This window comes from Phoca vitulina, unplaced genomic scaffold, assembly GCF_004348235.1.
Source record: "Phoca vitulina isolate PV1807 unplaced genomic scaffold, GSC_HSeal_1.0 scaffold3, whole genome shotgun sequence".
Taxonomy (NCBI): domain Eukaryota; kingdom Metazoa; phylum Chordata; class Mammalia; order Carnivora; family Phocidae; genus Phoca; species Phoca vitulina.
The window spans coordinates 61,988,847-62,016,059 of record NW_022589706.1 but is presented as its reverse complement, the minus strand read 5'-3'; the positions used below and the strand labels follow the sequence as shown (position 1 = coordinate 62,016,059).

The following is a 27,213-nucleotide window of genomic DNA, read 5'->3' as shown; positions in this document are numbered from 1 at the left end:
AGGGCGAAGTCTGAAGCCGAAGTCACGGTGCGACCCCGACGGCACCGCCAGGGAAGAACCCAAGGGGCCCCGGCCCGGCCCGCCACAGCCACCCAGCCGCACCCTCCCAGCCGGAGGACGCCCGCGCCTCAGCAGGCCCGCTTCCTCGGCGGAGCGCGCGGCGTCTAGTGCGCCGGCGCCGGCCCCGCCTACTCGCTCGGCCCCGCCTTGCCGCCGCGACGCATAAGGGCCCCGGCCTGGCGCGCCCCGCCTCCGCACCCTCTCGCGGCGCTTCGTTTGCGGAAGCATGGAGGGCGAGAGCACGTCCGCGGTGCTCTCCGGCTTTGTGCTTGGCGCGCTCGCTTTCCAGCACCTCAACACCGACTCGGACACGGTGAGCCGAGGGGCGAGGCGGGCTCCGGCGTCGCCTCGGAAGAGGCCCCGCGCGCCGGCGCCCCCCGCTGCCGTTTCCCCGGTCCCTGCCCACGAGCTCCCCGACGGCGCCCCACCGGCTCTCTGCCCTGGCGCTCTGCCTTCTCCCGCTCCTGGGCCGTTCTAAGTGTACCTACCGCCCACCAAGTCTTTTCCAAGGCTAGCCTTCCCTCTTCTAACCAGTATTTATTTCTTCACCCGGACCGGAATGTCCCACACGCCCCCGTTTCTCTCTTCCAGCGGTCTCCCTTTTTTCCTGGTTAAACTTGGTTGGGAAAGGATGGAAAGTTCACATAGCGTTCTCCCACTACGCTAGGAAGGTGGCGGATTAACTTTCCGTTTTACCTGACTACCGCCAGTAGTTTTCAAAGACAGCTGAATTTTTCGTGCACAGCACCCACTGTGCGTGTTTGTTGAGATGGTAGGCTAGTGAGGGAATTGTAGAGGAGGCATCCAGTGCCTGTTTTCGGGGAAGGCTTAGTGGATGATAAAGTCTAATTTGGTATATCAGATATCTGACTTTTGTTTGCATTGGTATTAAATTTATGAAATTGTGCGGCCTTAGTTCCTTTTCTGATGCATTCAATTATAATGGAAACATTTGTTTATCCTCAAATATTAATTATTATTTTATACTTCTGCCAGGTTCAAAATCTCTGGATGAAGTAGTTTTTTAAATACGGTACACGTTTTAAAAAACTTTTATGAAATCAGAAAACTTTGAGCCTGATAAGTAGTGTCTTAGATTTAAGTGCTTAGTATGCTAGTACAGTTTAGAGAATACCATACCGAACAAAACCTACTGATTTCTGCTAAATATTGTGCCCTTCATTTTATAATGTCTCTTTTCTCTAAAATTGTTTTTTGGCACAATCCTGATAAGGTTGGAATTGATATCTTTCATGTGTCCAATTTTAAATAACCTTGTGGATTAACACCCAGCTAAGAGCAAATATATGGCGATTTAAAATGTGTGCGACGGTGGAAATCATTTTGGAATGCCTTAGTGTGAATATAAACAGAATGGGTCCTTAAGTCTGTGTAGCTTAAAATATTAGCCCTTGGGAAGTACCATAGTGTTAAATAGGCCCTTATTTCTTACATCTTTTTCCTAACATCTTTAAAAGGTGGCTTTCTGGATAGCTGTACTTGCATTGACCCTGCTTCCTTTCCCAGGGTTTGTCTACAACACTGGACTATAGAGTTCTGGATTGTTACCCTGACACTCCAGTAAAGACATCCAGTTATTGAAATATTCTATTTGTGGGGTTTATTTTTTTTAAATGAGGTGGGGGGGCATTCTTAACTAATTATGAAGAAGATAAAATCTTTATTGTCTGTTAAGCATATTGGGTCTTTAAATGTGCCAAGTGAAATAATTGAAAAATCCGAAATTCAAAGACATTATTACCGTTGTGGCAAATGCTTGCATTTTAAAAAGAAATCAGACCGAATTCCCAGATCTTTAATATTTTGTACAATTTTTAATCTAAAAACACTAATCATTGTGTCGTTTCATAACTCAGAAGCATCCACTGGCTTCCAGAAGCACGTGCCATTAATCCAGAGTCCTTGACTAATTATTTGGGATGTTCCATTATTGGTGCTATTCCTGTCTATCTATGATTTCATTACTCAGAAATGGGAGCCTTCTCTGTTCCAAGGCAAACTGCTCTGCTCCTCCTCCTTCAAACATTGTGTGCTCATTTCTGGCTTTAAGCCTTTTATGTTCCAGGTGTGGTAAAATCACAGTGGTATTTACAATCTCTTCTACTCATTTTATTATTTTATTTACAGTCGCTCTTCTGTTCATGTTTCCCAACTACACTGGAAGTGCACCTGGTCTTTCTTTTGGGTACCTGGGGCTGTAGCACACACTCCCCGTATACATTGTGAAACACTTAGGAAATATTGGTTGGTTAAATGACTGAGTAGTTAATTCAATCACGGTATTCCATATACTGCTTATTTTTATCCTTATAGGAAGGTTTTCTTCTTGGGGAAGTGAAAGGTGAAGCCAAGAATAGTATTACTGATTCTCAAATGGATGATGTTGAAGTTATTTATACAATTGGTGAGTCACTTATTTCTGTGTCTCTTATATTTGGTGCTTTATGCTGAACAGGATCAGCATAAATTAGTTTTTAAATTGTTTTAAGAAATAGATAAAACATTTTAAAGCCAATTTTATTGCATTCATTTCTCAATTAAAATTATGGCCATGGCCTGCTAAAGCAAGATAGAGTGTGGGACATAGAATGCAGATAAGACTACTGTGGGGAAAAGGATGGAATAGCTCCTGCTTATATTTAAGTGGCACAGAGATGGCCCAGCAAAAGGAGAAGGAACCAGCAAGTGAAGACCAAAAAAAGATAAAACAGTTCGGACAAAAACATGAAATGCTGCAGAAAAGTTGGAAGAGGAGAACTGAAAAAACTGTGATTAGATCACTGAAAACCCTAAGTAACTTGTGGAGTATAAGGCCAGCCTGCAGAGAGGTTGAGGAGTGGGTGGTGAAGCACCTGCAGCAGATGGCAGCTGTTCTTTCAGGAAGAAGGGAAAAGGGAGCTTTAAAATATATAGGGGGTTTTCTGATTACCTAATATATGATTTTTTCTAAGCATATTTTGAAAAACAAAATTGGTGATGTGCTTTATAAAAAATGTGGCATGATGACATCAGACTGTGTCATGACCACTTTCCCATGTTAAACAAGCCTCTAAGTATCACTGTTTTTTTGGGTTTTTTTTAAAGATTTTATTTATTTATTTGACAGAGAGAGAGATAGCAAGAGAGGGAACACAAGCAGGGGGAGTGGGAGAGGGAGAAGCAGGCCTCCCGCGGAGCAGGGAGCCCGATGTGGGACTCGATCCCAGGACCCTGGGATCATGACCTGAGCCAAAGGCAGACGCTTAACAACTGAGCCACCCAGGCGCCCCTAAGTATCACTGTTTTAACTGCATTGTATTCTCTATGTGATTTCAGCAGTCCTTTAAATAAATTATAATCAGTTGTTTCCAGTTTTTCATTTTCATAAATTATACCACAGTTAACATCCTTACACATTTTTCTACATTTATTATGCATAGATTTCTGGGGGTGGTATTATGGTGTCAAAGGGTTTGAGCATTTTTAAGATTCTTGATCTGTATTAGCAAATTGCTTTGCAGAAAGATTGTATCGGTTTATAGTCCTGTATGTCACTTTTCGTTTGCCACTTTAAAAGGTTAAAACTGGAAGTATATATGTAAATTTACATCTGTATATAAATGTAGTATATGTGTGTAAAGTAAATATATAAAGTCAGTTCAGTCTCATTAGAGTCTCTTCTGTGGCAACCCGTTTTACGAGTATTTTTTTACTCATTAACAATACACATGTATATAAATGTATATATATTTTTATTTACACAAATGGGATTATACTATACGTGGATAAATATTTCCAAGATAAATATCTCTACTGATACTGTTCTATTAGTGCAGAATAGTATCAATGTGTATAATTTGCCCTTCTTTCTAATGGATCTGTATTCTCGCTGTATCTATATACTGCAAATGAACGACTTCCTTTTTTTTGTTAATACAAAACAGTATAATGATAAACACTTTATAGTGCATATATCTCTGTGCCTTGAGTCTGTTGGAAAGTCAAATTCCTTGTAGATCATTGCCTTTGGAAAAGTCATGCTATTTTAAGACTCCTCCACAATATGTAAAAGTGCCTGGGTCCCCATACTGTTGCCACTACTAGGTATTATCCAATTTTTTAATCTTTGCCAATTTGATAAATGAAAGTAATTTTAATTTGTATTTCTTAATTACAAATGAAGTTGTTTATTTCTTTGGGGGCAGCTTTCGTTTTTTTGAAAAGGACAGGCCTGTTGCATGCTTCGACTATATTTCTGCTGAACTATTTTGCTTTTTCTTACTGATTTGTAATACCATGTTACAACTTAAGGTAACTGGTCTTTTGTCCTGTGTTACACATGTTTATACAGTTTGTAATTTTACTTTGTTAATGATGTTTTTTTCTGCTCAGACACAAGCTTTATTTTTTTTTTTAAGATTTATTTATTTGAGGGGGGAGGGGCAGAGGGAGAGAAAATCTTAAGCAGGCTCCACGCTGACACTCAGCCTGGAACCCACCCAGGGCTTAAATTTCAGGACCCTGAGATCATGACCTGAGCCAAAACCAAGAGTCAGATGCTTACCAACCGAGCCATCCAGGCGCCCCCAGATACAAGCTTTTTAAAAGCAAACCCTTGGGGGCATTTTTCCCCCTAATTGTAATTGGCATGCTGCCCAAAGTAATCAAACATATTTTAAGGAGTTAATTAAGCAATCATTTATTGAGCAACTCCATTGTGCTGGGAACAATGCTAAGCATCAGGGTATTAGGCAAGTGCTGTAGGATTCCACTTAAGTATTTGCTCAGATTATTTTAAAATGTTGGATCACTAGATGACTAACAAGTAAAAACCAGAATCACCAAATCACACTGCTTTGGTTAATGAAATTTTCATCATACACATTTTCAAACACACACCAGCATGTTTGGCCAGTTATCAGTAACAGACTATTTCTGTTAAGCTTTGTTTTGTTTTTCAGACAGGGATTTATCTGAGGATAACACATTTGCTAGAAAAATGTCTAAAGAGAATAATCACTTTTCCTTCTCTAAATAGACTGAATTATTTTTATTAATATAAAGTTATTGAAATGGTGATTTCATGTAGTTTTCTCTTTAAAGATGGCACTTGCAGGTACAAACATGCAGAGATGTCTCCAGCCTTCAGATATTTACTTGAAGAGATTGTTCAAAAGCAGTTTGGGGCTTTTTGTTTGTTTTTTAAAGATTTTATTTATTTATTTGATAGAGCACAAGCAGGGAGAGCTGCAGGCAAAGGGAGAGGGAGAAGCAGGCTTCCTGCTGAGCAGAGAGCCCGATGTGGGGCTCAATCCCAGAACTCTGGGATCACGACCTGAGCCGAAGGCAGATGCTTAACCGACTAAGCCACCCAGGTGCCCCTCAACAGCAGTTTGATAATGGGTTTCTTCATCTAGCTGAAGAGTCACAAATTCTCTGTAATCAAACGGATGTCTTTGATTTAAGTGACTAAAAAAATTTCTAGTAATCTGGCTAGGATATGCGCAAAGAAGAGACACACAAATAGGACATGTCACAGGAACGATCTGAAATAGATGATTGCTGTTACAGTGATCCAGTAAATGCTGTCTGGTAAAATTTGATTTTTGACACAAGGGACACTTAAAAGTGGAAAGCCTAGAAGAACTTGTTTTCGCTTTGTTGTTCTTATCTCTGCACCCAATGTGGGGCTCAGATTCACAACCTTGAGGTCAAGAGTTGCATGCTCTGCCTACTGAGCCAGCCAGGCACCCCAGAACTTGTATTCTCTTGACAGGTTTCTGTGTTATCAGGTGTGAATGTTTCACTCCTACTGTTCCTTCAATAACTTTGAAAGATCTGAAAATTTGGAATGATAGAGGGAACACCATATTTATCTTGATGTTTCTTACAAGATTTATAATGGTGTCTTATGCAATAGAATTTCATCTCTTTCGCACAGAATTTAGATGTATTTTTGTTGACAAGAATAAAACTCACTTCCTAAAGGACACTGGGTTTTTTTTTTTCCTTAGTCTGCAGTTAACATTGACAAATCCTTTATGAAGCAACTACTTGGAATAACAGAAGATAATCCATTTAGCAGCTGTTGTTGTCAACTGGGTAAAATTAGAGCATAACCTTTTTAGAACTCAATGAAAACATAGCAACTTTTAAATTTATCTCTTGTGTTGCCGTTCATTATTAAACCTGTTTAGAGGGAATGTAGTGTTCTAGTTAAGACTGAGGCACTGGGTTTGAATTTTGGCCCCACCATTCTGTGTTACCTCATCTTTAAATGGAAGGAATGATAGAACATCTGTGTCATAGATTTGTTGTGAGAATTAAATGAGACAATGTTAAAGTACTTCTTTGCTCAATATATGCTATTCATATATGAAGTCCTCAATATATGCTATTCAAATGATAATTAATGTAATCATAGCAAAAAATTCCTTTTTTCCAGACATCCAGAAATATATTCCATGCTATCAGCTTTTCAGGTGAGTAGTAAGAGCAAGTAAGTGATCCATTGTGAAAATTACTTTCTGCAAATGAAGTAATTTTTAAAACAAAACATCTATCAGTTTATATGTGGTGGTACTGGTGAAAATGAAAAGACTTCTGAAAAAATACCTGAAAATTCACTTTTTCATTTCAACCCTAATAGTTCTTTCTCTGTATTTATATGCTTGCTTTAGCTGGTCTCCACTGACTCTCCCAGGTACCAGTTTACCTAGAGGATTGCTTTTCTCACAGAGTCACCTCATTGCATATTATAAGCTCAGTGACATGTTCGCATACATCAACAGCAGCCCTTTTTTCTACTCTTTTATTCAGCTTATTTCATCATTTGTTTTCTCACTTACTACATATTTAATGTAATCTTTTGTCTGTTAACTGGTTAGGTTCTTTATCCAGCCTGCTTCCTATTGCCTTCCTATGGTGAAAATTTGTGTTAATTAGTCCTACAGATAGTAATAGTACTGCAGCCCTAATAGGCTATGATATTTTTAAAAAACTTTTCTTTGAGGTATAATATATATAGAAAAGTACACGCATAAATGAATTTTCATAAACACCTGTAACCACAATATGGTGTAGTTTTAACTTTATGATTTATATAAACTGTACTTGAAAAATCAGCATTTCTATCTCAGATATACCGTATGTACACTAAGGTTGTGTAAGAATTGCAGTGGCGCAAACAGTAAAGGTGAAAAAGTTCTGTGGTTGGGGGTGACAGAAATCAAGGCTTCATGTGGTCTTAAACTGCTGTACCAAAAAGAGATAGATCTTGAATAGTGTTTTACATACAATGGACATAGAAAAATACTTGTGGAATGAGGGATTCTTGGTGGAGAGTCTTAAAAAGTACTTCCTTAAGGGACTCTGGACCAGTAAAAGATTAGGAAGGAAGAGTGAAAAGAAAAAGTGATTCAAAATCTACTGGCAACTGTCTTAAATAATTATACCAACTTAATAGTCTTACAATGGAGGAAGCCCATCTGATCCAATGATGATCAGCCTTTTAGCCTCAGCCTTTTAGCTTTACAAGATAAAGGGGAGGGAAGCATAAGGAGAACCACCTGAAAAGGCTGGCATTCAGTAAAGTTTTCTACACACTTCATCTTCCCTTAGTAAAACAATAGGCCTAAAAAGTTCATGTTATAACCAGTGCCACAGAACTGGTTAATGGTAGGGCACAAACTAGAAGAATGAGGATTTCGTCAGTTCTAATCCAACAGCATACCATGATGTCTCTTCCTTGTTTTAAATAATACAGGTAAACATGTTAAAGCCTTTTGATACCATATTTCTTGGAGTCCCAGTTGGATAAGCTTTAATGCCCAGTTTTATGTGCTAATACAGAGGGTGCCAAAATATGGCCCATTTTTATAGGGCCGTCTATGAATAGTTAATATATTTTTTAAGGGTTGTTAAAAAAAACAAAAAGAGGGATGCCTGGGTGGCTCAGATGGTTAAGCATCTGCCTTTGGCTCGGGTCATGATCCCAACATCCTGGGATTGAGCCCTGCATCGGGCTCCCTGCTCGGTGGGGAGCCTGCTTCTCCCTCTGCCTCCCTTTCCCCTGCTTGTGCTCTCTCACTCTCTGTCAAATAAATAAATAAAATCTTTAAATAAAATAAAATAAATAAATTAAAAAACAAAAAGAACAACAGAGGAACATGCAGCAGGGACTGTCCAGCAAAGCCTAAAATACTTACTCTCTGGCCCTTTACAGAAAAGTTTGCCAACCCTTTTCTAATAACATTGTTTCTCAAAGTTTTCCATTGAATAACACGGAATCACTTACCAAGAATCTGGAGGAAACATCTGGAAAACAATCCACTGAAGCCTAAAACTCACTTAAAAAATTACGCAGTTTAACATGAATTCTGCACAATATCTTTCTATATAAAAATGGCCCCACTTGCCAGGAACTTCACATAAAATCAGTGTTTGCACAGAGTGTACAGTGTTATCCTGTTGTTTCTTATATACCCAGTGTATTTAGCCTTATGCCCCAGTTTGAGAAGTGGGAAGTGGGCCATGCTAGAGAAATACAGGAATAAACTTGTATTTAGAGTATTCATGTTAGAATAATAAACAGGTAAAGTGGAAGGATCTGTTTGATCAGTTGAAACCCCCTTTTGATAAGTGGAACACTCCATTTTGTCTATTTTCCCATTAAAATTTTTTGATGGAAAATTTTTAATGCAAGTCTTTGTAAGTTGAAAAAAAAAAACATTGCTTATTAGGATATGTTTTTTTCAGTTTGACATAACTAAGTTTTTTCAGTACAGAATAGAACTACCAGTAAAAGCTTATTACAGTGAGTATTATTTATGAAGGATTTTGCATAACAGGTATTTCACTATCATAGGAAAGAATATTGTTGATCTCAGTGAATGTTAAAAGGAGGAAAATATGCAATTCCTGTTATTGAAGAAGGAAGAAAGCTGGAAGTAAACACTTTAGAATCTTTTAGAATTATCTTTCAATTCTCCCTACATCTTTGACATTCCAACAGAACAAAGAGCACTAAACTAAACTAACATCTAAACCCCTTGTCCCCCCCACAAAAAAAAAAAAAGACCCAAAACCAACCAGCTCCTAAAGTGCTTCTCAACTTGATAGAAGTATATAGCTTTTGGAATTAGCAATGAATAAACTGTCTTTTTGTTGTGTTTCATTACTCACACATTCTTTTGTATGTATCAATATTTTAAAAAAAGTTTTAATAAGTGAATTGTGAACTGGCTATGTAGACTTTTAAAACTTCTTATATTTAATGGATGGTTTGTTTTGTTTTAGGCTTAAAAAAATGTGATGCCCAAACTTATTTCTTGAAATTTCTCCACTTCTTTTCCTTTCTCCTTGCTTATGGGCCTCATATTTCAACCACTTTAAGTCTGTTAATTTGAGAAATTTCTGTTTTTAGAATTTCATCTGACCAGCAAGTGGGTATATGGATTTTGGTTGGGTAAGGAGTAACTAAAATTAAAAGTGCTAGTAAAATCATATTTTTAGCCTATTTGTAATGCCTTTAATTTTGGCTTTTACAGTTTTTATAATTCTTCTGGTGAACTAAATGAGCAAGCACTGAAGAAAATATTATCAAGTGTCAAAAAGGTATTCCCTGACTTACCTTTTGTTTTTTGTTTGGTATTATATGTATTATTTTCAGCTCTGAAAAAAACGTGTAATACTTTAACAGAACTTTCAAGCAGCACTTACTTGTCTTCACAATGTCCTATAAGCAGGTGAGGAAAGGCTTGTTCTTTCTGGAAATTCAAAGTTTTGCTCTGAGAACAAAACTAGTCATTAAAAGTATTAATCTTGGTCTCATCCTCAAATATTTTAATTAGCATTGATCTCTTCCTCTTCTACATTCCTACCATACCCCTTTCCAGTGCCATTTATTCTAGGACCTAATTCATTACTGTTCTTTTACATAGCTGCAGTTACTAGCACTTCGCTATATAGAACCTCATTGGAACCCTCCACACATACGTGGCGTTTAGTTAAGACTTGTTGAGTGATCAAAATAGGGGTTTTTTCCCCAAATACATAATGGGGCGGGGGGCGATACTTTCTTCTTAAAACATTTTGATCTTTGAGTTGAGAATAAAAGTAGATTCAGTAAAAGGAGTTTCTTTTAAAAACCATCCTTTGATGAAAATGCTTTGGGCTTCCCCCCCAATTATATTTGGGTATTTAAAATGTACCTGTAAAAACGTTTTAGTTTTAAAAAGAACTCATTTTAATTTCCTCTAGTGCAGATATAAAACTTAGTTGCTAAAGTTGTCACACAGAGATCTCTAAGCAAAGTGGTTGTTTTTCTCTTATAATTATTAAGTTCCCTGTGAATGAGATTTATTTTTCCAGTTTAAAAAAATTTAGTAATAACAAATTTGTTCAGCAGATGTTACAGTTTATAAAACCATTTCATATGATCTTACTCAATTTTGAAACCAACTCTGTGGGGTAGGTGATATCATTCCCATACAAATTTCAGTTAAAAGTTGTTGGGTTCAGTTTACTTATTTAGCAAACCAAGTACCCAAACAGGAAGTTAACTTGTTTTCTTTGACATTTTCTTCATTTAAATTTTGACTAAAGACTAAAAATAGCAAAAACCATAAAGAAACTAGAGGAAGTTAGGAATTTTTTTCTCTATATTGACTAAAATAGTAGCCCTGTAACTGGATGGAAAGTAATTTGACTGTAAGTCAGTTTGCATACTTTAAAAGTAAAGTGTAGGGGCACCTGGGTGGCTCAGTAGGTTGGGTGAGCCTTTGGCTGGGGTCATGATCCTAGGGTCCTGGGATCGAGCTCCACCCCATCGGGCTCCCTGATTGGCGGGGAGTCTGCCTCTCCCTCTGCCCGCCCCTCCCCCAGCTCGTGCTTGCTCGCTTTCTTGCTCTCTCTCAAACAAAATCTTTAAAAAAATAAATAGAAAAAAAAGTAAAGTGTATACTTAAGTTTGTGCTTTGTTTATAAATTTAAGAAAGCCATTTTTAAGGCTGTCAACTTTATTGCTTAATTATGATAGTAAGACACATAGTAATTGTAACCATTAAGGTATATACCTGATTTTTTTTTTTTTTTTGTATTTTCTCTCAGACTGTGGTTGGTTGGTACAAATTCCGACGTCATTCAGACCAGATCATGACATTTAGAGAGAGACTGCTTCACAAAAACTTACAAAATCATCTTTCAAGCCGGGAACTTGTCTTTCTACTGTTAACACCAAGTATAATAACAGAAAGCTGCTCTACTCATCGGCTGGAGCATGCCTTATATAAACCTCAGAAGGGGTAAATGTTGGCCAGTCACTGGCAATTTAAGTTAATAGGAAAATATACCCAATGTTTGCATTGTACTTTTTGCCTCTTACCAAGTATTTTCAAATATTGTTGCATTAGACTGTCACAATAACCCTCTGAAGTTGGTCTACCATGTTTCTTTATAGATGGGAAAATGAAGGTTAGATAAGGAAATTAGAAGCCTAGTATGGAATGATGACGGGTGTTTTTGACACCGAGGATTTGTTATTATTTACCATGAGGTGGAAAACTGGTTGCTAAAGGACATAATATGGAACTAAGCCTCGGTACTTGAGCAGCTTTTCTCTAACCTCTGCAAGGGAGAAAGGTCATTCTTGATGGCCCACCAGAATGAGTTAACGCCCCCCCTCCCAAGTTATAGAACACTCTCATGAAATATGAGGATTAAGTAAAAGAGTGCGAAATAAGACTAATTTTATTATTCATGGAAGACAGGCTAAATCTCAACAATACTGCCTATTTTTACATGTTAAGATAGCTATTAAAGTATTATTTTCACACAACTATCTTACACTGTGCACATTTCACCACTTTTAAAAGCCATTTGCCTCAAGTCAGTAAATTCTATCTCAGGTAAGTAGTATGGAATGGTTTTTTTTTGTTTTTTAATCTTGTAGGGGAAAGGTACTCTGTACATAATATATATAAGTATATATAGGTATATAATAGGTGGATGCTAATATTTCACTTTAAGTTTATACTTTAAAATTTCATTTCTTCAGACTTTTTCACAGGATACCATTAGTGGTGGCCAATCTGGGCATGTCCGAACAACTGGGTTATAAAACCGTGTCAGGTTCCTGTGAGTCCACTGGTTTTAGCCGAGCAGTAAAAACTCACAGGTGAGATTCTTCAACTGCTTTCCACTGAGCTTACTCCTATTCGTTTTTTAAAATTAATTTTTTATTACATAGAATAAAAATGAAAGGAAACTAATGACCACCTTACTCAAGTAAAACAGACTTTTTAATTTCTCCATATTTCCTTCTAGCACTTGTTCATTTATAATATAGAAAGAAGGGGGGTATTTTATATCCTGTATGTGTCCTCATATGTATTCTAAGAATAAGTAGCTAGTCTCAAAATAATTTTCTAAGGCAGCAATTTAGATTATAAAGGCATGAGGGCGCCTGGGTGGCTCAGTCGTTAAGCGTCTGCCTTTGGCTCAGGTCATGATCCCAGCGTCCTGGGATCGAGCTCCGCATCGGGCTCCCTGCTTCGCGGGAAGCCTGCTTCTCCCTCTCCCACTCCCCCTGCTTGTGTTCCCTCTCTCTCTGTGTTTCTGTCAAATAGATAAAATCTTAAAAAAAAAATAGATTATAAAGGCATGAAATTAGACTGGATATTAAGTAATGACAAAAATACAAGGCTTTAGCCAAGACTCACTCATCCTGTAGGGTGCTGAGCTATAACTTTTTTGTGTTCATTAAGGGAATAGTTAATGTCAGAAATAACACTGGTACTAGAGAGTGCTTACTCGAGTGGAAACTGAGAATAAGGGACTAGATTTTTATTTATTTTTGTGTCCCCACAAGGATTAACCATTTTATAGAAACTGAATACCATATTTCACTGATTCTGAGACGCAGTTTTACATCTCAAATTGGGATATTTTACAAACTATGCCTTAGCCCTTTTTTTTTTCCTTTTTGGTATGTAAAATAATGTTGCCTCTTTCAGTGATGACTTAAATTCAATAAAATATTTTTAAATTGACTGGTCCCCATTGCCAAGAAAGAAACCTCTTTCAACCCCTCTCTCCTTCAGTCTTTATTTTTACTTACCCTCTTTTGAGTCCTGGCAATAGTCCTTAAGAGGCTTCAAAGTCTGCTAATATGAAGATATATGAACTAAGTTTTCTGATTGGTTTTGCTGTGAAACAAGTAGGTTGACAAAATATGGTCCCTACAAAACCAGTAAAAAGAATCTTCTGTTGTTCCTCAACTACAAATAAGTGTTTCATTATAGCATTAAAATGACTTCTATACATTTGCCTGACAAAATGGTATTTTCCAGCTCTGAATTTTTTACAGAAGATGGATCTCTAAAGGAGGTACATAAAATAAATGAAATGTATGCTTCTTTACAAGAGGAATTAAAGGTAAGTTAACATATCAAACACTTAAAGACTACTACTGGAGTTCATATCAAATTGATAACTGAAATCTTTTAGGGATAACTTGACATTTGATTAGGTTTATATTTTTGTAGTTTAGGTTCGGTAAGACCTCAATCTCAGTGGCTTACAAAAGCAAAAGTTCAATTTCATTCACATTATATCTTGGCTGCAGCTCTCCTCTTGTTCTAAGTGCCATCTTCATTCTAGGATCCAGACTGAAGGAGTAGCCCTTATGTGGGACATGCTCTTCTCGTGACAAGGGAAAAGAGCAAGAAAGCTGGTAGACATTCACAACAGCTCTTAAAACTTCTCAGAGCCGGCATGTCACTTCCACTCACTTTCATTGGCCAGATTATATATCCCTATTTCATGGCGGTAGACAGGGATATATAATCCTTTTACAGGATAAAAAGGGAAGCAGTATTTGAGAACAGAATAATCTACCACAGGACTGAATTCGGTCTCATTTAATTAGTTGAGTAGTAGACATCAAGATGGGACTAGCCATGTAAGAGACTGATTAGGCTGAGAAGGTTAAAAGTGGGGAGGAGCAAGAGTGGGCAGAGAGACTTGTAATGCTGAGTCTGACACCTGAGAAAGGGGACAGGAAGGAGGACAGTTGGGTAGAGACAGTTTTAGACTGCAGGGCCGGAGTGGTTTCAGCCAGGCTGATGGGAATCTCAGCAAAGTTTTCCTACCGGAATGGATTTGTACTAATACCCCACTGTGCTCAGTCAGTTAAGAGCAGCCTCTGGCTTCAGTAGTGGACCCAAAAGGATGGTAGCTGGGGCTGTTAGTCAACTATGCTTCCTCCAAATGGAGATCTGGGTAGTATATTCCATGGCCACCATACTCATCAACAAGGCACATTAAGAGAAGTAGGGTTAATACATTTTACACTACTAATACTGCTCACTATTTTTTAATGTGAATGATAATATGGGAATTTTAGAAACTAGAGAAACATCCAGAATCCCATCATTGTAACATAACCATTTACACTTTGCCATATTTTCTAATTTTTTGTATATATGTCTAAAGTATATACATACTTTTACATAGTTGACAGTGATGGGGACTTATAAATTTGTGTCATTTTTATTTGCTGTCATTAAGCATTTTTCATTTCAAAAGCATTAAGCATTTTTGTTACATATTCTTTAGTTCTTTTTAATGGCAGTGTATTTCATATAGCCATATATTAGAACTCTTGTGTCAGAATACTAACTCGGGCTAAAATAGGGGATGTAGAGGTATATTACAGGAACTGTAGGCAGAAAGCAGCTGAGCTTCAGGAAGGAATTGGAACCAGGAGCCGGAATGTCATCAAACTTACTTTTTCCCTTTGTGTCTGCACACTGCCTTCCTTCATAGTACCTACAGATCTGTTTGTTCATTCTCTGGCTAACCAGAGAACAGCATTTAGATCTGTTCAGAAGACTGGGATTTGCCAGCTGGCTATGTGGTATCTCTGCTTGGGTCAGTTAGGGTGGAAGTTGGTAAAGGGGTTACTGGTGAACTTTTATGGCATGGTGGACAAGATCATGAGAAATAGGCTGGGCAGATATCCTAAAATGTATCCATTTTAAAACTAAGTATGAAGAAGTAAAAAAACTAACATTCTAAAACAAGATGTAACAATCTGTTACCCTATAATTGGAAATAAGTAACTTGATTTGATATTATACTAAGAAACATCATCTTATATAAATTTTTATTATTTACTTAAAGTATATTCCCAAAATGAAATCACGGAGTCAAAGGGTATTTTTTTTTTTTTTTTTTTTTTAAATTTTATTTATTTATTTGACAGAGAGATAGAGAACACAAGTAGGCAGAGAGAGAGGGAGAAGCAGGCTCCCCGCAGAGCAGGGAGCCCGATGCGGGACTCGATCCCAGGACTCTGGGATCATGACCTGAGCCGAAGGCAGCCGCTCAACCGACTGAGCCACCCAGGCGCCCCTCAAAGGGTATTTTAACTAGTACTTAAAACTGATGAAAAGTAAGGCCAGTCCGCTTTTCGAAAGTTGTTTCCTTCACACTAATTAAAAATCTGTAATAGCTTTTTCATAACAATAAAAGTTACTTTTCCTTATTGTCAGTTTCTTAATGTTAAATGTTTGCAGTAAGCAAGCATCTCTCAAAATACTACAGTATTTTTTGTTCCAAAGTGACTGAAATACCTTTTTTATTTCTGTGTATTATCAAGCAGATATCACTGGTGTGATAAAGCTGTGTATAAATGGAAAGTTAACACGTCTGGAAAGCATTTTATAATCTATAAAGCACCATATAAGTGCTTGCTGAGTTCCTTCAGAAAATAGCAAAATAAAGTGTTTATAAAGGCTAATAATACTTGATACTGTGTACCACAAAGGACTGTCTATCATTTGTGAACCTAGCTGTAGTATACAGCTTATTTTATTTTGCCCTTATTTTATTTTGCAGAGTATATGCAAGAAAGTAGAACACAGTGAGCGAGCAGTAGAGAAACTACTAAAGGACGTAACCAGACTGAAATGGGAAATTAAAAAAAGAAAACAGGGACAAATTCAAGCAGCACGTAAGTAAAAAGTTCACACATCACTACCTTCTGTGCTTTAAAAAAAAATTCTCACTGATGTGAATTATGGATGAGCTGGCTATACTAATTGATCATCTACCTTAGGGTTAAAAATAATTGTTTTATTAATATTATTAAATCCTACTAAACAAAGAACTTGGTATTACTGTAGCTATACTATATTGTTGATATTAAAAAATACAACTTAAACTTTTAGAATACAGTGGCATATAAATTAGTATTTGGGATTATGCGCACCATTTTTCTCAGTTTAGAGGATCTGATATAACTGTTCAGTTAAAGTCTTTTTGACTTTACTAACAAATAGATTACAAAAGCTTTGTAGGACAAATATGGTATGTTGAACTATTGTTTTATTTTGTTTAGGAGAGAACATCGAAAAAGACCCTCAGGAGAACATTTTTCTTTGTCAAGCTTTACGGACCTTTTTTCCAGATCATGAATTTCTTCATTCATGTGTTATCTCCTTGAAAAATAGGCATATTTCTAAAAGTAGCTGTACTGCCAACCACCAACTCAATGTGATAGACAACCTGACCTTAATGGTAGAATACACAGACATTCCTGAAGCTAGTCCAGCTAGTGGTGCCCTGCAAATGATTAAACGTAAAGCTTTAGATACCAATGATGGATGGCAATTCAAGAAGTCACGGCCATTAGAGATACAAAACAAACCATCTAAAACAGATACTGATAGTAGTAATCAAGAAAAAGCATCCACAATGAGCAGCCCCGAAACAGATGAAGACATTGAAAAAATGAAGGGTTGTGGTGACTATCCACAGTCTCCTACATTTTGATCATTTTAGGCCAAAAGGACATTTTTAATTGGCTGAAGGGTAAAGCCATTTATATTGTTTTTACTATTGTTCAGGTATTTTGCAGTAATACATAAGTTCTAGTACATTTATTTTTTAAAGCACTTTATTTTAAAACCATAACCTTTTTTTGTCCCCCTCCTTTGTTAAAGATTTTAAGTAATTCCTACACCCAACATGGAGCTTGAACCTACAACCCCAAGATCAAGAGTCGTATGTTCCAGAGGCGCCCCCCCCGTTTTTTGCTCCTTTTACGAAACTGTTGAGGGAAAAGCTTAAATGATATTCTTTTAAACTTCTGTAGCATTCTTTAGAATTGGAAAAGAAAGACTAACCTTATTTTCACAATAGAAAAAAAAGATAGTCTAAAGTTAATATGAAATGTATTTCATTTTTATCTAAGGCACCGTAATTCCTGTTCCTTAAGTTACAATAAATGGCTAGGGTTGCCAGATAAAATGCTGGACAACATGCAGTATTAGGCATTGAAAACTTACTCATTGTTTAAATGAATAATTGAATTTGAATCGGAGTTCAAATTTAATCACATGTCCTATATTTCTATTTGCTAAATCTGGCAGTTCTAATTACGGCAAAACTGTAATGTGGCACAAATATCTCTCCCTAGTCTAGAGTCTTCTACACAGAATTGAGTGAATCCAGAATTTGAGAACAGAACAAGCCTGATAATGCAGCGTGTCTGAGATCAGCAGCTGGTCAAGTAGCTGAAAAGGCCAATTAAAGTGGGACTCAAAAATGTACATATGTGTATAGGTATACATATGTCTATCACCAAGATTTCATTTTAACATAAAGCAGAATTGTACATTCATTTGTCAACCTTTTGTTGTAGGATTAGGAACTTTTCTGAGTATGCTGGTGTTCCAGTATAAATCACATCCATTATTTAACCTTTACAATTCCCAGTTTTAGTTTCTTTAAAGTGAAGAATTTAAAGAAACTTGAAAAGCAACCTGAGTACAAAATGCTTTTTTTTTCATTTCACAGCACCCTCCTACTTCCAACCTTCTTCAGCTGTCCTAACCACACCTAACTTGACAACTATTTTCTTAAAACTATTTTTTTATCTTTCAAAAGCATTTACTTCATTTTCATTGCAACAATAACTTTAATGCTCATACTTCATCAATACAATGACAGACAAAACTAACACAGGTCTGGGAACAAAATAGCTGCCTCTTGGCAATGCAAAACTCAACAGGTTTGAAGAGTATGGGCTTCAGTATGATTTTAAGGATGTAAAGCTCCAGTTTAATCCAGTGAATTGGTTAAGTGGAAGTTGGCTAAGAGAGCTTTTACTGTGTTTTTTGTATTTGTCTTTTCCATAATTTTGAGAATTTTCCACAAAGCCTATACATCATATGAAGCCTTTATGTTTTACTCACTGGATGAAATGCTGAACACACACTTTGACCATTGCTTTTCCATCTCCTACTTCCTAAGTGACACAACAAATTCATAGCTACTATCAAAACTATCTTTTATCTATTTTAACATGCATTAGTTACCATGGGGTGCTAATGAAGCCCATATAACAGCAGGGATGTTCTGTACAAATAATGAGTTTCTGTTGGGATCGTTTAACTGGTTACCTAAGAAGCACTGCTGTGTAACAACACCAGGCAGAGGGAGGGGTAATAGGTTGGCAGTCTGAAGCCTAACTTAAAAAATAACCACAAACAGGGGCTCCTGGGTGGCTCAGTCAGTTAAGTGTCTGCCTTCGGCCCAGGTCATGATCCCAGCGTCCTGGGATGGAGCCCTGTGTTTGGCTCCATGCTTTGCAGGAAGTCTGCTTCTCCTGCCCTCCACCCCGCCCCCCTCCCCCGCCACCTTGTTCTCTCTCGCATGCTCTTCCTCAAATAAATCTTAAAATAACCACAAACATCACTAGAGCATATAGAACATCACACAGAACATAGATAAGGACTAAATGCAACCAACAAATGAACTGCTGGAGGAGGTTATTGAGAACACAAGACTGCTGGTTGACCTGGCAGCCGGACTGAAGCAAAGGTTCCACTTCCGTCCTTGGAATGTACATTTTGCCTACTGTTCCCACAGTGTGAGCTGTTCCAAAGACAGCCTTGAGAAAGTAAGATGTTGACACCATATGGATTGTATGTGTGACTGAACCCAGTTAAGGCCTCAGTATAAACTTTTAAGACTAGCAGGCAGGTGCAGAGATGTACTTGTCTTGCGGCCACTCAAGACAAACTTCCTGAGTAAGTTCCCTTGCTTATTACTAAGCCTGCCACCTACAAATAGCCTGCCTCTTCAGTCTCTCCCTGCCCTCCATGTACCAGTTTATGAACCAACAGATAAAACATGCTAGACAAGGAACTGCAGAAGCAATAAGTAACCAACATACGCAAATACCTTCTGAAGACAATAGCTTAAGATTTTTCAAAGACTGCTTACAAGAAACAGGCTTTCATCTAAAGTTAAATTTGCTAAAACACTATAAAGAGGTAATGTATTTGGCTTATACTTGTGCACAATGATCCATCTTCTTTGAAGAAAGAAATGCTAAATTTTCCATCAGAGAAGCTTGCTGAGGTCCGTCCCGGCTTAACTTCCATAAATAAGTTTGATGACCCAAGTTTCAGGGCATTAAATGAAGGAAAAGGGTCCTCATAGATCATTTTTCCCCAATTATTCTCATCTTTTGGCGATTAGTTTGTATCACTGGAGTAAGATAGTTCTAGACCATTTGCCTATGGATCATTTTTAAAGTATGCTACCAGTTTTAAGATAGACTAGCCCAGGAGTAAATCTGAGGTCCTGCAACTGCATCACTATCCATCCCCATGTAACATCTCTACAAAGGGAAGACCCACTGTCCTAGCCAGGCATACTTCTATTTACTAGTTAGAAAATCTGAGCAAAATTTTAAATCCACACCCTGCCACATGGAATTTGTATATAATACAAGCATTCCACCTTCATACACCCATATCCCTAAAATCCCATATACAAGACAGAATCTGGGCCTAAAGTAAAATTCCAATAGAAGTCATCCTTTCCATATATTTTTTTAAAGATTTTATTTATTTGACACAGATCACAAGCAGGGGGGTGGGGGGGCTGGCTTGCAGAGGGAGAGGGAGAAGCAGGCTCCCGGACAAGCAGGGAGCCTAATGTGGGGCTCCATCCCAGGGTCCTAGGATCATGACCTGAGCCGAAGACAGATGCTTAACCGACTAAGCCACCCAGGCGCCCCCATCCTTTCTGTATTTTAAATCCCCATGAGTTTTATGAGCTAACTGGGGACCATCCTATAGTACCAGTTTTTTAAAATTTGTATGTATATAAAATAATGAGTATTAACATTTTAAATAACTCATGTTCTTTAAAAGTGAAGAGGATGCTTTACCTTTTCCTTGTAAGATTTCAATTATTAAGAATTAACTTAAAACTTCAGTTTGAAAAGATTTAGCTGATTTTCTACCCAAAGGTTATTAAATCTTGTAATTTGAGTCAATATTAGAATCATACAACCATTTATTTTAAAATATGTTTATTGATGGATGACTCCTATAATTTATTCCCGATACTTGATGTTACAAACTTTAGGGTCTTTGAGATATGCAGGATCCTTGTATGTAACTGGCATAAACCCTGTAAAAGATAATGAAAGTGCTTCACAAAAGATAATGAGCAAACTTTTGATTGGCCCAATTCAGTTTTTCAGGTGCTCTTACCCATTATTTGAGCTCTCTTAATTGCTTTTGTGATTTCTTTCTGTTTCTTCCCACAAAGACCTATAAAAAAATGCTTTCATATTCATAAAAAATGTCAACACTCAAAATGCATAGCAACTATCTTAAGTCAAGGAAAGGTTGGAAAACCTATAAATAGCCAGGCAGTAAATATCTTAGGCTTTGCGGGCCATACAGTCACTGCTGTAATTACTCTGATGTAGCTCAAAAAGCAGCCACAGGCATTTATGTAAATAAGCTACTTACAAAAACAGGTGGCAGATCTAACTTGGCCTATAGGCAGATAGGCCCTGGTTTAAATAAGTAGTCTAGGAACGATTACAGTATACTCCAAAACATCAACACAATTTTCTAAAGCCCTAGTTTTTTTACATGTTGTCTGCCTATAGTTAACTCTGAGCATAAGAAGACATGTAAAATAATAATCCTTTTGGGCTACGAAGAGGCTTTCTCAAAAGTACCTCTAGTATCTGGTCTACTAGTGATTTATAGCACAACTTGAAAATTTGACATTTTTCTTAAATAACAAATAGATTTGTATAATTTTTTATAAGTTGCTATAATAGAAAACAAAATACCTGTTATGTGCCTTCCATAAATGCATCCAGTAAATGGAGAAATAAACTGGGACAAAAGCTGTTTTGAGTTATATTTGGAGAAGAAAAAAATTTATATCAATACATTTGTTCAACCTTGATTATGTAAATTTAAAAAATTATATATCACTGTCCAGTTATGTAAAGGTTTATAAATAAATTTCAAACTTCATAAAATACTGAACTATGCTCATTCTATTAATGTCATTTTTTTAAGTGAAAAAACTGATTACTAAGTTAACATCTCTTATCCAGTATGTCGAAACAGATTAATGTACACTTTTCAGTGCTAAAGCTGTTTTCTTGAACTTTTCCACAGATACTTCCTAAAATACTATTGCTTGTAATAAGGCACTAAGCATTTCATCTGTCACGATAGGCTATCGCACTGTATCAGACTACAGTGAGGTCTTCCAAGAGGTACAGGTCCATCAGGCCACTTGCCATAATTTACGTTTTATTAAATTCTTTGGTACTTTTCAGGTACCAGGCATTGTTCCTGGCACTACACATAATCCTTCTGATAAGATGCATCTTTAAACTTCTTGGTTTTCACCTAAGGCAGCTACTATCACTTTTTGCTGCTGTCAGTATACTTCACTACAGCACCATTCTCTCCCCCAGATTTTCCACTTTTAATCTGCTGAGCCCTACAACAGATAAAATTACATTTAAAGCAGTGATATCGGTAGTGTTATTAGTACAGAGACCAAATTCACCAGAGGAGATTTTTCCAAACTATTCAACTCTACCAACTAAGAATCACTGCATAGTGAGCTATTAGTGACCTCCAGGGCAGACAAGAAAACACCTGAAATAATAGCAGATGAAGGAGAGCTAAAGGGCTCTCATAAGAATAAAACAGAGATGACTTATACATAGAAAACCAGATTTGAAATTACGAAGTTACTAAAACAGGTGCCTGTACACAAAGCCTGTTAGTTATGACTAATAAAGCAGCAAATCCTAAAATCAAATATCACAGTGAAGTAAAACCATATCTCACCTGTACATTCTTATAATCTACACGTTTTCCACACAAGATACATTTTTTAAGAGGCTCCTTATAAGGATTTTCCATTGGAACGGGCTAAAATAAAGGAAAGAAAAAAAGATAATACAGTTTAATGTGTTAAATTTAAAAAAATTAAATCTTAAGGTTACCACATTTAAATCTATCCAAAGGATTAGTTGTACCTTTCTTACTATGAAAAAAAAAATACAACAGCTTGGCTTATATAAGAAAAATCAGTGTTTCTGAAAAGGAGTCACCATTTTAAAGATTTCAGTGTGTTCATACATATTTTGTACAAATACTCTGGTTTGGCTAAGGAGGAATTAAATCATGGAGGAGGATTCTGGGATAAAATACAATCCTTGGAAAAAACAAAGGTTTATGGGAGGATAACTTTTATGGTCCCAGATTGCTTTACACATTTATGTCAGCCTTTTCGTTTTCTCTGTCTTCATTACTGCCTCTAATGCTTCTGCCACATGCCTCCCTTCTATAATCAGTATACTCACGTCTCCAGAGATTCTTAATCTAGAAATGGCTTTGAAGTCCATAATCCACTGTAGTTGTATGCAAAATTTCAAATGAAAGAGACTGTGAGCTTTATTCTGAGAGCCCATACTTCATTAGAGCCTCGGGAATTGATGACCTAGAAAAGAGCTCTAGTAATTTCCTTTACCCCCTTGAACTATGGTGTGCATTAAATGACAAGAAGGATGCTCAAGGGACTAGAGGATTTCTGTGTTTTCCAACTCCTCAAACTTGCTTAATCCAATTTACATGCAGTTCACTTATAATGACTATGTTCCTTCTTTACACTGCACTAAGTGCTCTGTATGGTTTGATTAGTGTCAAATCATCTTTGCAGGTAGCAAGAAAACTTACACTGGCTAAGCCCAATGCTAGTACTTGAAACCCATAAAAATACACCTACAGGCTAATAGAAACTATTTAATGTCCTGGCATAAAACTTCGATTTTGATCCTTCATTTACTAAAACACCCACTCCCCACCCCCAGTAATGAATAGGACAAAGAATTGAATCTGAAATGGGGAAGAGAACCAAGGTACAGGTAGACTTTGTAATCCCTCTGTTGGATATTCTGCAATTACTGCACCCACCAAAACTATCTTTTTTAATTTCCAAAGCACATATCCTTAAATTTAAGATCTAAGAAGAAAAATACAGTGTTACACAAGCAATGCTTCTTGTTAGGACTCTAGGAATTCTCTTACTTCAAAGCTCACTTAAGTGACAATTCACCAATGAATTGTAATTTTCAAACTCAAACTGATTATCATCTTAATCGTTTTGTCGTATTCAAATAGCTAAAATACAAGAATTTGGTCATATTTGCAAATGCCTTAAAAAGAAGAAAAAAAGTCTTACCAGGTCCTCATTGCCGGCTACCTGTTTATATTGTGAACAACTTCTCCACAGCACTGCAATTAAATAAACAGCAACAAACCAATTCTTTTTGTCAGCTCAGCAACTAAAGAAAGATTTTTGTTTTTATGGAAGCAAGATGAATCAAGGGATAGAACTTTATATAAAAGAAAGGTTTTATATTCACATACAACAACTGGATAAAAACCTTTAGATGTGAGGCAGAATAAGATTTAAGATGAATGTGCTTTCCAAGGCTTTGGGGAAAGGGCATGTATTTCTCCACCCCTACAAACCTCTCACCTGCTCTCTTCATGAATTTTATTTTCCCCTCACTGCATGGTTAGAGACAGATTTTAAGGCAAACACTTAAGGGGAAAGCAATAGAAAGGCACTGTTATACCAAAGGGAAAATGTAACAGACCTCCTAAAGAGTAGTTATTGACAGAGAAGATAAAATGCAGAAATGAAAGACTCAAGAGTCCATGTCACAATTGCGCCCTGATCTGGGACCTTAGACAACTCCTGTAATGCACTACCGGGTGACTCTGGAAATGTCCCTTCCTTACCAACTCGACCTGGAGCTCTCAGGCAAGTTAAGTCCCTGCCTCTTTTTGAGAATCACGCGATCACTCTCTTTGTGTGTTTAAAAGGAAAATAGAAAGTGTACTAGATAACATTCACGCCCCCTTCTGCTTTATTCCCCCCCCCCCCCTTCTGCTTTAAAATACTAGTCATGGGGGCGCCTGGGTGGCTCAGTCGGTTAATCGTCTGCTTTCGGCTCAGGTCATGATCTCAGGGTCCTGGGATCCAGCCCCACATCCGGCTCCCTGCTCAGTGGGGAGTCTGCTTCTCCCTCTCCCTCTGCCCCCCCCCCCGCCCCGCTCATGCTCTATCTCAAATAAATAAATAAAATCTTTTAAAAAATAAAATACTAGTCATTGGTCATTACAGATTCCCATCTCTCTTGGAGAAGCTCTTAGTCGCCTAAAAACCGGCGTCGTTGAGCTAATAATGACAACTCCACCAACCTAGTTAGCGCTACGGCAATGGCTGCAAAGAGTATAGGATATGGAAACTGTACCCGCGTGAGTCCCAGGATCTGTGAGGCAGAGAGCAGCCTTGACGAAACGCGTTAACTTTTTCCTCCCTAGACCACCGCAAACAGCAACCAAAGCCGCCATGGCTCCTCGCTCCTCCTCTTCCTTTCCTCTTTCCAAATCGTCCTGACAAGTCCCCGCCGGTGCTCTTCCCCTGTTGGCCCGAGTACTCGGTTCAAAGGTTCCGCGGGCGAACAAGAGAAGGGCCGGTAAGGTTTTCAACGCGCCTGCGCAGCATCTTTGCGTTCTAACCCTCACGGATGCAAGCCTGGGACACCTATGATTGGACAAGGAAAAGGCGGGTCCCTACGCTTCTGCCTCCGCTTCCGGTCTGAGAGCCCCGGCAATTGATTTGTGGTCTTATTCTAAGGTGGAGGGAGAAGCGAGCGCAGTCTCCCCCAGTTGCTACCCGCGCCCTGCCCTCCTCTCCCTCTCCTCGGGGGTTTGGCGGCTAGGTGGCGCGGGACGAAGTTCGGGCAGGGTCCTCGGCCCCTGCCATGGATGAAGGTGTTTCCCGCATCCGCCGGCGGGTGTCTGTCCGCAAAAGGGACCGTCCTAGCCTAGGGAGCGGTTCTGCCGCCCCCACCGCGGCCGAGCTCAAGCCGGGCGATGAGGAGGGGGAAGAGGAAGAGGAGATGATGGCTGGGAGCCGGCGGAGGAAAACCGTGGAGGTGCAACCGGTCGAGGTACAACCTTTTCAGCTCTCAAATTCCGAGTTCCTTGTCTCATTGCCCACTTTGGGGGAGATGATACAAATCCAGGTCTCCTACCGCGTATGCCCACTGAAAGAACACTTAAGACCAGCTCTAGAAGCCAGGGAACTAGACACTCCAAAATTTTGGTTGTTCCCTTCCTACATGCAAACAGTGGACCAATTGTCTACTAGCCTTCATTTGCTTACCTCGACTTTGTTATCGCTGTTAATTCTCACTTGTGAGGTATTGCTTTGCTCTCCTCATTTTTATATAGATCTCAAAGGTAGACCCCCGAGACATAGAAGTCGTACATGCAGCAAATAAGAGGCATGATTGCGACGCAAATCTAGATTTCCAAGTTACTGCTGCTCCTGCGGTACCAATAAAACCTATCATTTATCGCACACCCATTATGTACTGGGTACTTTGTTAAGCTCTTTACATTATCTAGATTTGACAACAGAAATCAGGCCCTGAGAGGTCAAGAAACTGCACTTCTGACTCCAAATCCTGTTTTCTTAATCACTTCACTATATTGCTACCTCTAAATTTACATCTCTTCTGTTGAGTAGACCATCCCAAGTCAGTGTGCAGACCCTCCCTTCCAATTCCTAATTCCTAAGAACAGAATCTCCTTAAGAGTGTCCAGTCGTTTTGTTACAAGCCAGTTTCTGTAGATTGGAGTCTGGGAGGGGGAATGGTGCTGCAGTTACCTGAAACTTCTAGTGAGATGACATTCCAGTAGATGTCTATTGGTCTTGCTACCTTTTTAAGGATTTAACACGAGCTTAAGAATTAGGATCCCAGTATCGCCATACCCTAGGAGTGCAGCTTGTGAAAATTACTTAAACACTCTGGCTTTCCTTTTCTTCATCTGTAAAATGGAGATGATAATATCCATTTCATAGGGTGATTTACATTTCGGTCTATGATCCATGTAATTATATACCTGGTATATATTTAGAGGTAGCAATATAGCTGAAACTTTTGCTCTTAGTGAAGCTAGAATTGACCATAACGCTTTTCGTTTTCTTTCCAGAATGACAGTGAAGAGGACATGTTTGGTGACTATGACAGCTTTGCTGAAAATTCTTTTTTAGCTCAAGTTGATGACCTGGAACAACAACATATGCAAGTTGCTGAACATAGGAAACATGCCTCAGACCTTAGCACTGAAGATCTTTGTTCAGAAAGCATCAAACACAACAAACTCAGCATTACTACTGTAGGCAACTTTACTGAATTAAAAACGGATGAGCACATAAAGAACCAGAGTAGGCATGAAGATGTCTCCATTGAACCTGATATTTTGTATGATGTACCTTCTTCACAGGTTTTATACTTTGAAAATTTGCAGAACTCTTCAGATGATTTGGGCGATCAGTCTACTAAAGAGAGGGATTGGAACGCATCCTCTCACAAGACTGTGAATGAGGAATTACCCCATAATAGCATAGAACAACACCAGCAAATTGATGATTCCTCTTCTAAAGTCAGAACTAGTTCAGAGGAAAATAGGAGAAAAAGTCTTAAAGAACATCTAAAAAGTGCCATGACTGGAAATGCCAAGGCCCAAACACCAATATTTTCTAGAACTAAACAGCTCAAAGAGACTCTCCTATCTGAAGAAATTAATGTTGCTAAGAAAACAATTGAGTCATCATCAGATGACCTTGGTCCTTTTTATTCATTACCCAGCAAAGTGAGAGACCTTTATGTTCAGTTCAAGGGAATTGAAAAATTATATGGTAAATGCTTTTTGCTGAAGT

At 38.1% G+C, this 27,213-nt stretch overlaps 3 protein-coding genes across 8 annotated transcripts in view; 2 read left to right on the top strand and 1 right to left on the bottom strand.

Moving 5' to 3' along the window:
• The first annotated feature begins 246 nt into the window (after nt 1-246).
• On the top strand, nt 247-17,074 carry ABRAXAS1 (abraxas 1, BRCA1 A complex subunit). The gene is made up of 9 exons (XM_032400704.1): nt 247-373; nt 2,395-2,485; nt 6,506-6,542; nt 9,609-9,675; nt 11,170-11,363; nt 12,116-12,235; nt 13,410-13,494; nt 15,961-16,075; nt 16,463-17,074. Exons 1-9 carry the CDS (start codon nt 287-289, stop codon nt 16,894-16,896), a joined length of 1,230 nt encoding a protein of 409 aa, XP_032256595.1. The 5' UTR covers nt 247-286; the 3' UTR covers nt 16,897-17,074.
• A 3,045-nt stretch (nt 17,075-20,119) lies between these two features.
• Nucleotides 20,120-24,917, bottom strand: MRPS18C (mitochondrial ribosomal protein S18C). 3 transcript variants are annotated; one of them, XM_032400702.1, is made up of 7 exons: nt 24,734-24,772; nt 23,653-23,705; nt 22,775-22,911; nt 22,257-22,340; nt 21,233-21,290; nt 20,637-20,696; nt 20,120-20,553 (listed from the first exon to the last, which is right to left on the bottom strand). In XM_032400702.1, the coding sequence occupies exons 3-7, from the start codon at nt 22,880-22,882 to the stop codon at nt 20,477-20,479; spliced, it is 387 nt and encodes a 128-aa protein (XP_032256593.1). In that variant the 5' UTR covers nt 22,883-22,911; nt 23,653-23,705; nt 24,734-24,772; the 3' UTR covers nt 20,120-20,476. The 3 variants fall into 3 exon arrangements, with proteins under 3 accessions (XP_032256593.1, XP_032256592.1, XP_032256594.1); XM_032400701.1 differs by lacking the exon at nt 22,775-22,911 and having other exon boundaries at nt 20,122-20,553; nt 24,734-24,917; XM_032400703.1 differs by lacking the exons at nt 20,120-20,553; nt 21,233-21,290; nt 22,775-22,911 and having other exon boundaries at nt 20,640-20,696; nt 24,734-24,917.
• A 159-nt stretch (nt 24,918-25,076) lies between these two features.
• The window catches only part of HELQ (helicase, POLQ like), a 51,010-nt gene continuing 48,873 nt past the window's right edge, over nt 25,077-27,213 (top strand). For 2 of the 4 annotated variants that reach the window (XM_032400694.1, XM_032400693.1), the window contains exons 1-2: nt 25,077-25,435; nt 26,484-27,192. In XM_032400694.1, the coding sequence (XP_032256585.1) occupies nt 25,247-25,435; nt 26,484-27,192 (898 nt within the window). In that variant the 5' untranslated portion in view covers nt 25,077-25,246. The remainder of the gene's footprint in view (nt 25,436-26,483; nt 27,193-27,213) is intronic. The other 2 variants (XM_032400698.1, XM_032400699.1) reach the window with 1 other exon arrangement.

What these genes read in the sequence shown, in the direction of transcription:
- ABRAXAS1 (XM_032400704.1), top strand. Translation starts at nt 287, where the DNA reads ATGGAGGGCGAGAGCACGTCCGCGGTGCTCTCCGGCTTTGTGCTTGGC. An exon ending in TATTATCAAGTGTCAAAAAG is followed by an intron (nt 9,676 to 11,169) that starts GTATTCCCTGAC and finishes ATTTTCTCTCAG; the next exon opens with ACTGTGGTTGGTTGGTACAA. An exon ending in GGGACAAATTCAAGCAGCAC is followed by an intron (nt 16,076 to 16,462) that starts GTAAGTAAAAAG and finishes TATTTTGTTTAG; the next exon opens with GAGAGAACATCGAAAAAGAC.
- MRPS18C (XM_032400701.1), bottom strand. Translation starts at nt 24,833, where the DNA reads ATGGCGGCTTTGGTTGCTGTTTGCGGTGGTCTAGGGAGGAAAAAGTTA. An exon ending in AGATCCTGGGACTCACGCGG is followed by an intron (nt 23,706 to 24,733) that starts GTACAGTTTCCA and finishes ATTTAATTGCAG; the next exon opens with TGCTGTGGAGAAGTTGTTCA. An exon ending in TTATGGAAGGCACATAACAG is followed by an intron (nt 20,697 to 21,232) that starts GTATTTTGTTTT and finishes ATTTTTTTATAG; the next exon opens with GTCTTTGTGGGAAGAAACAG.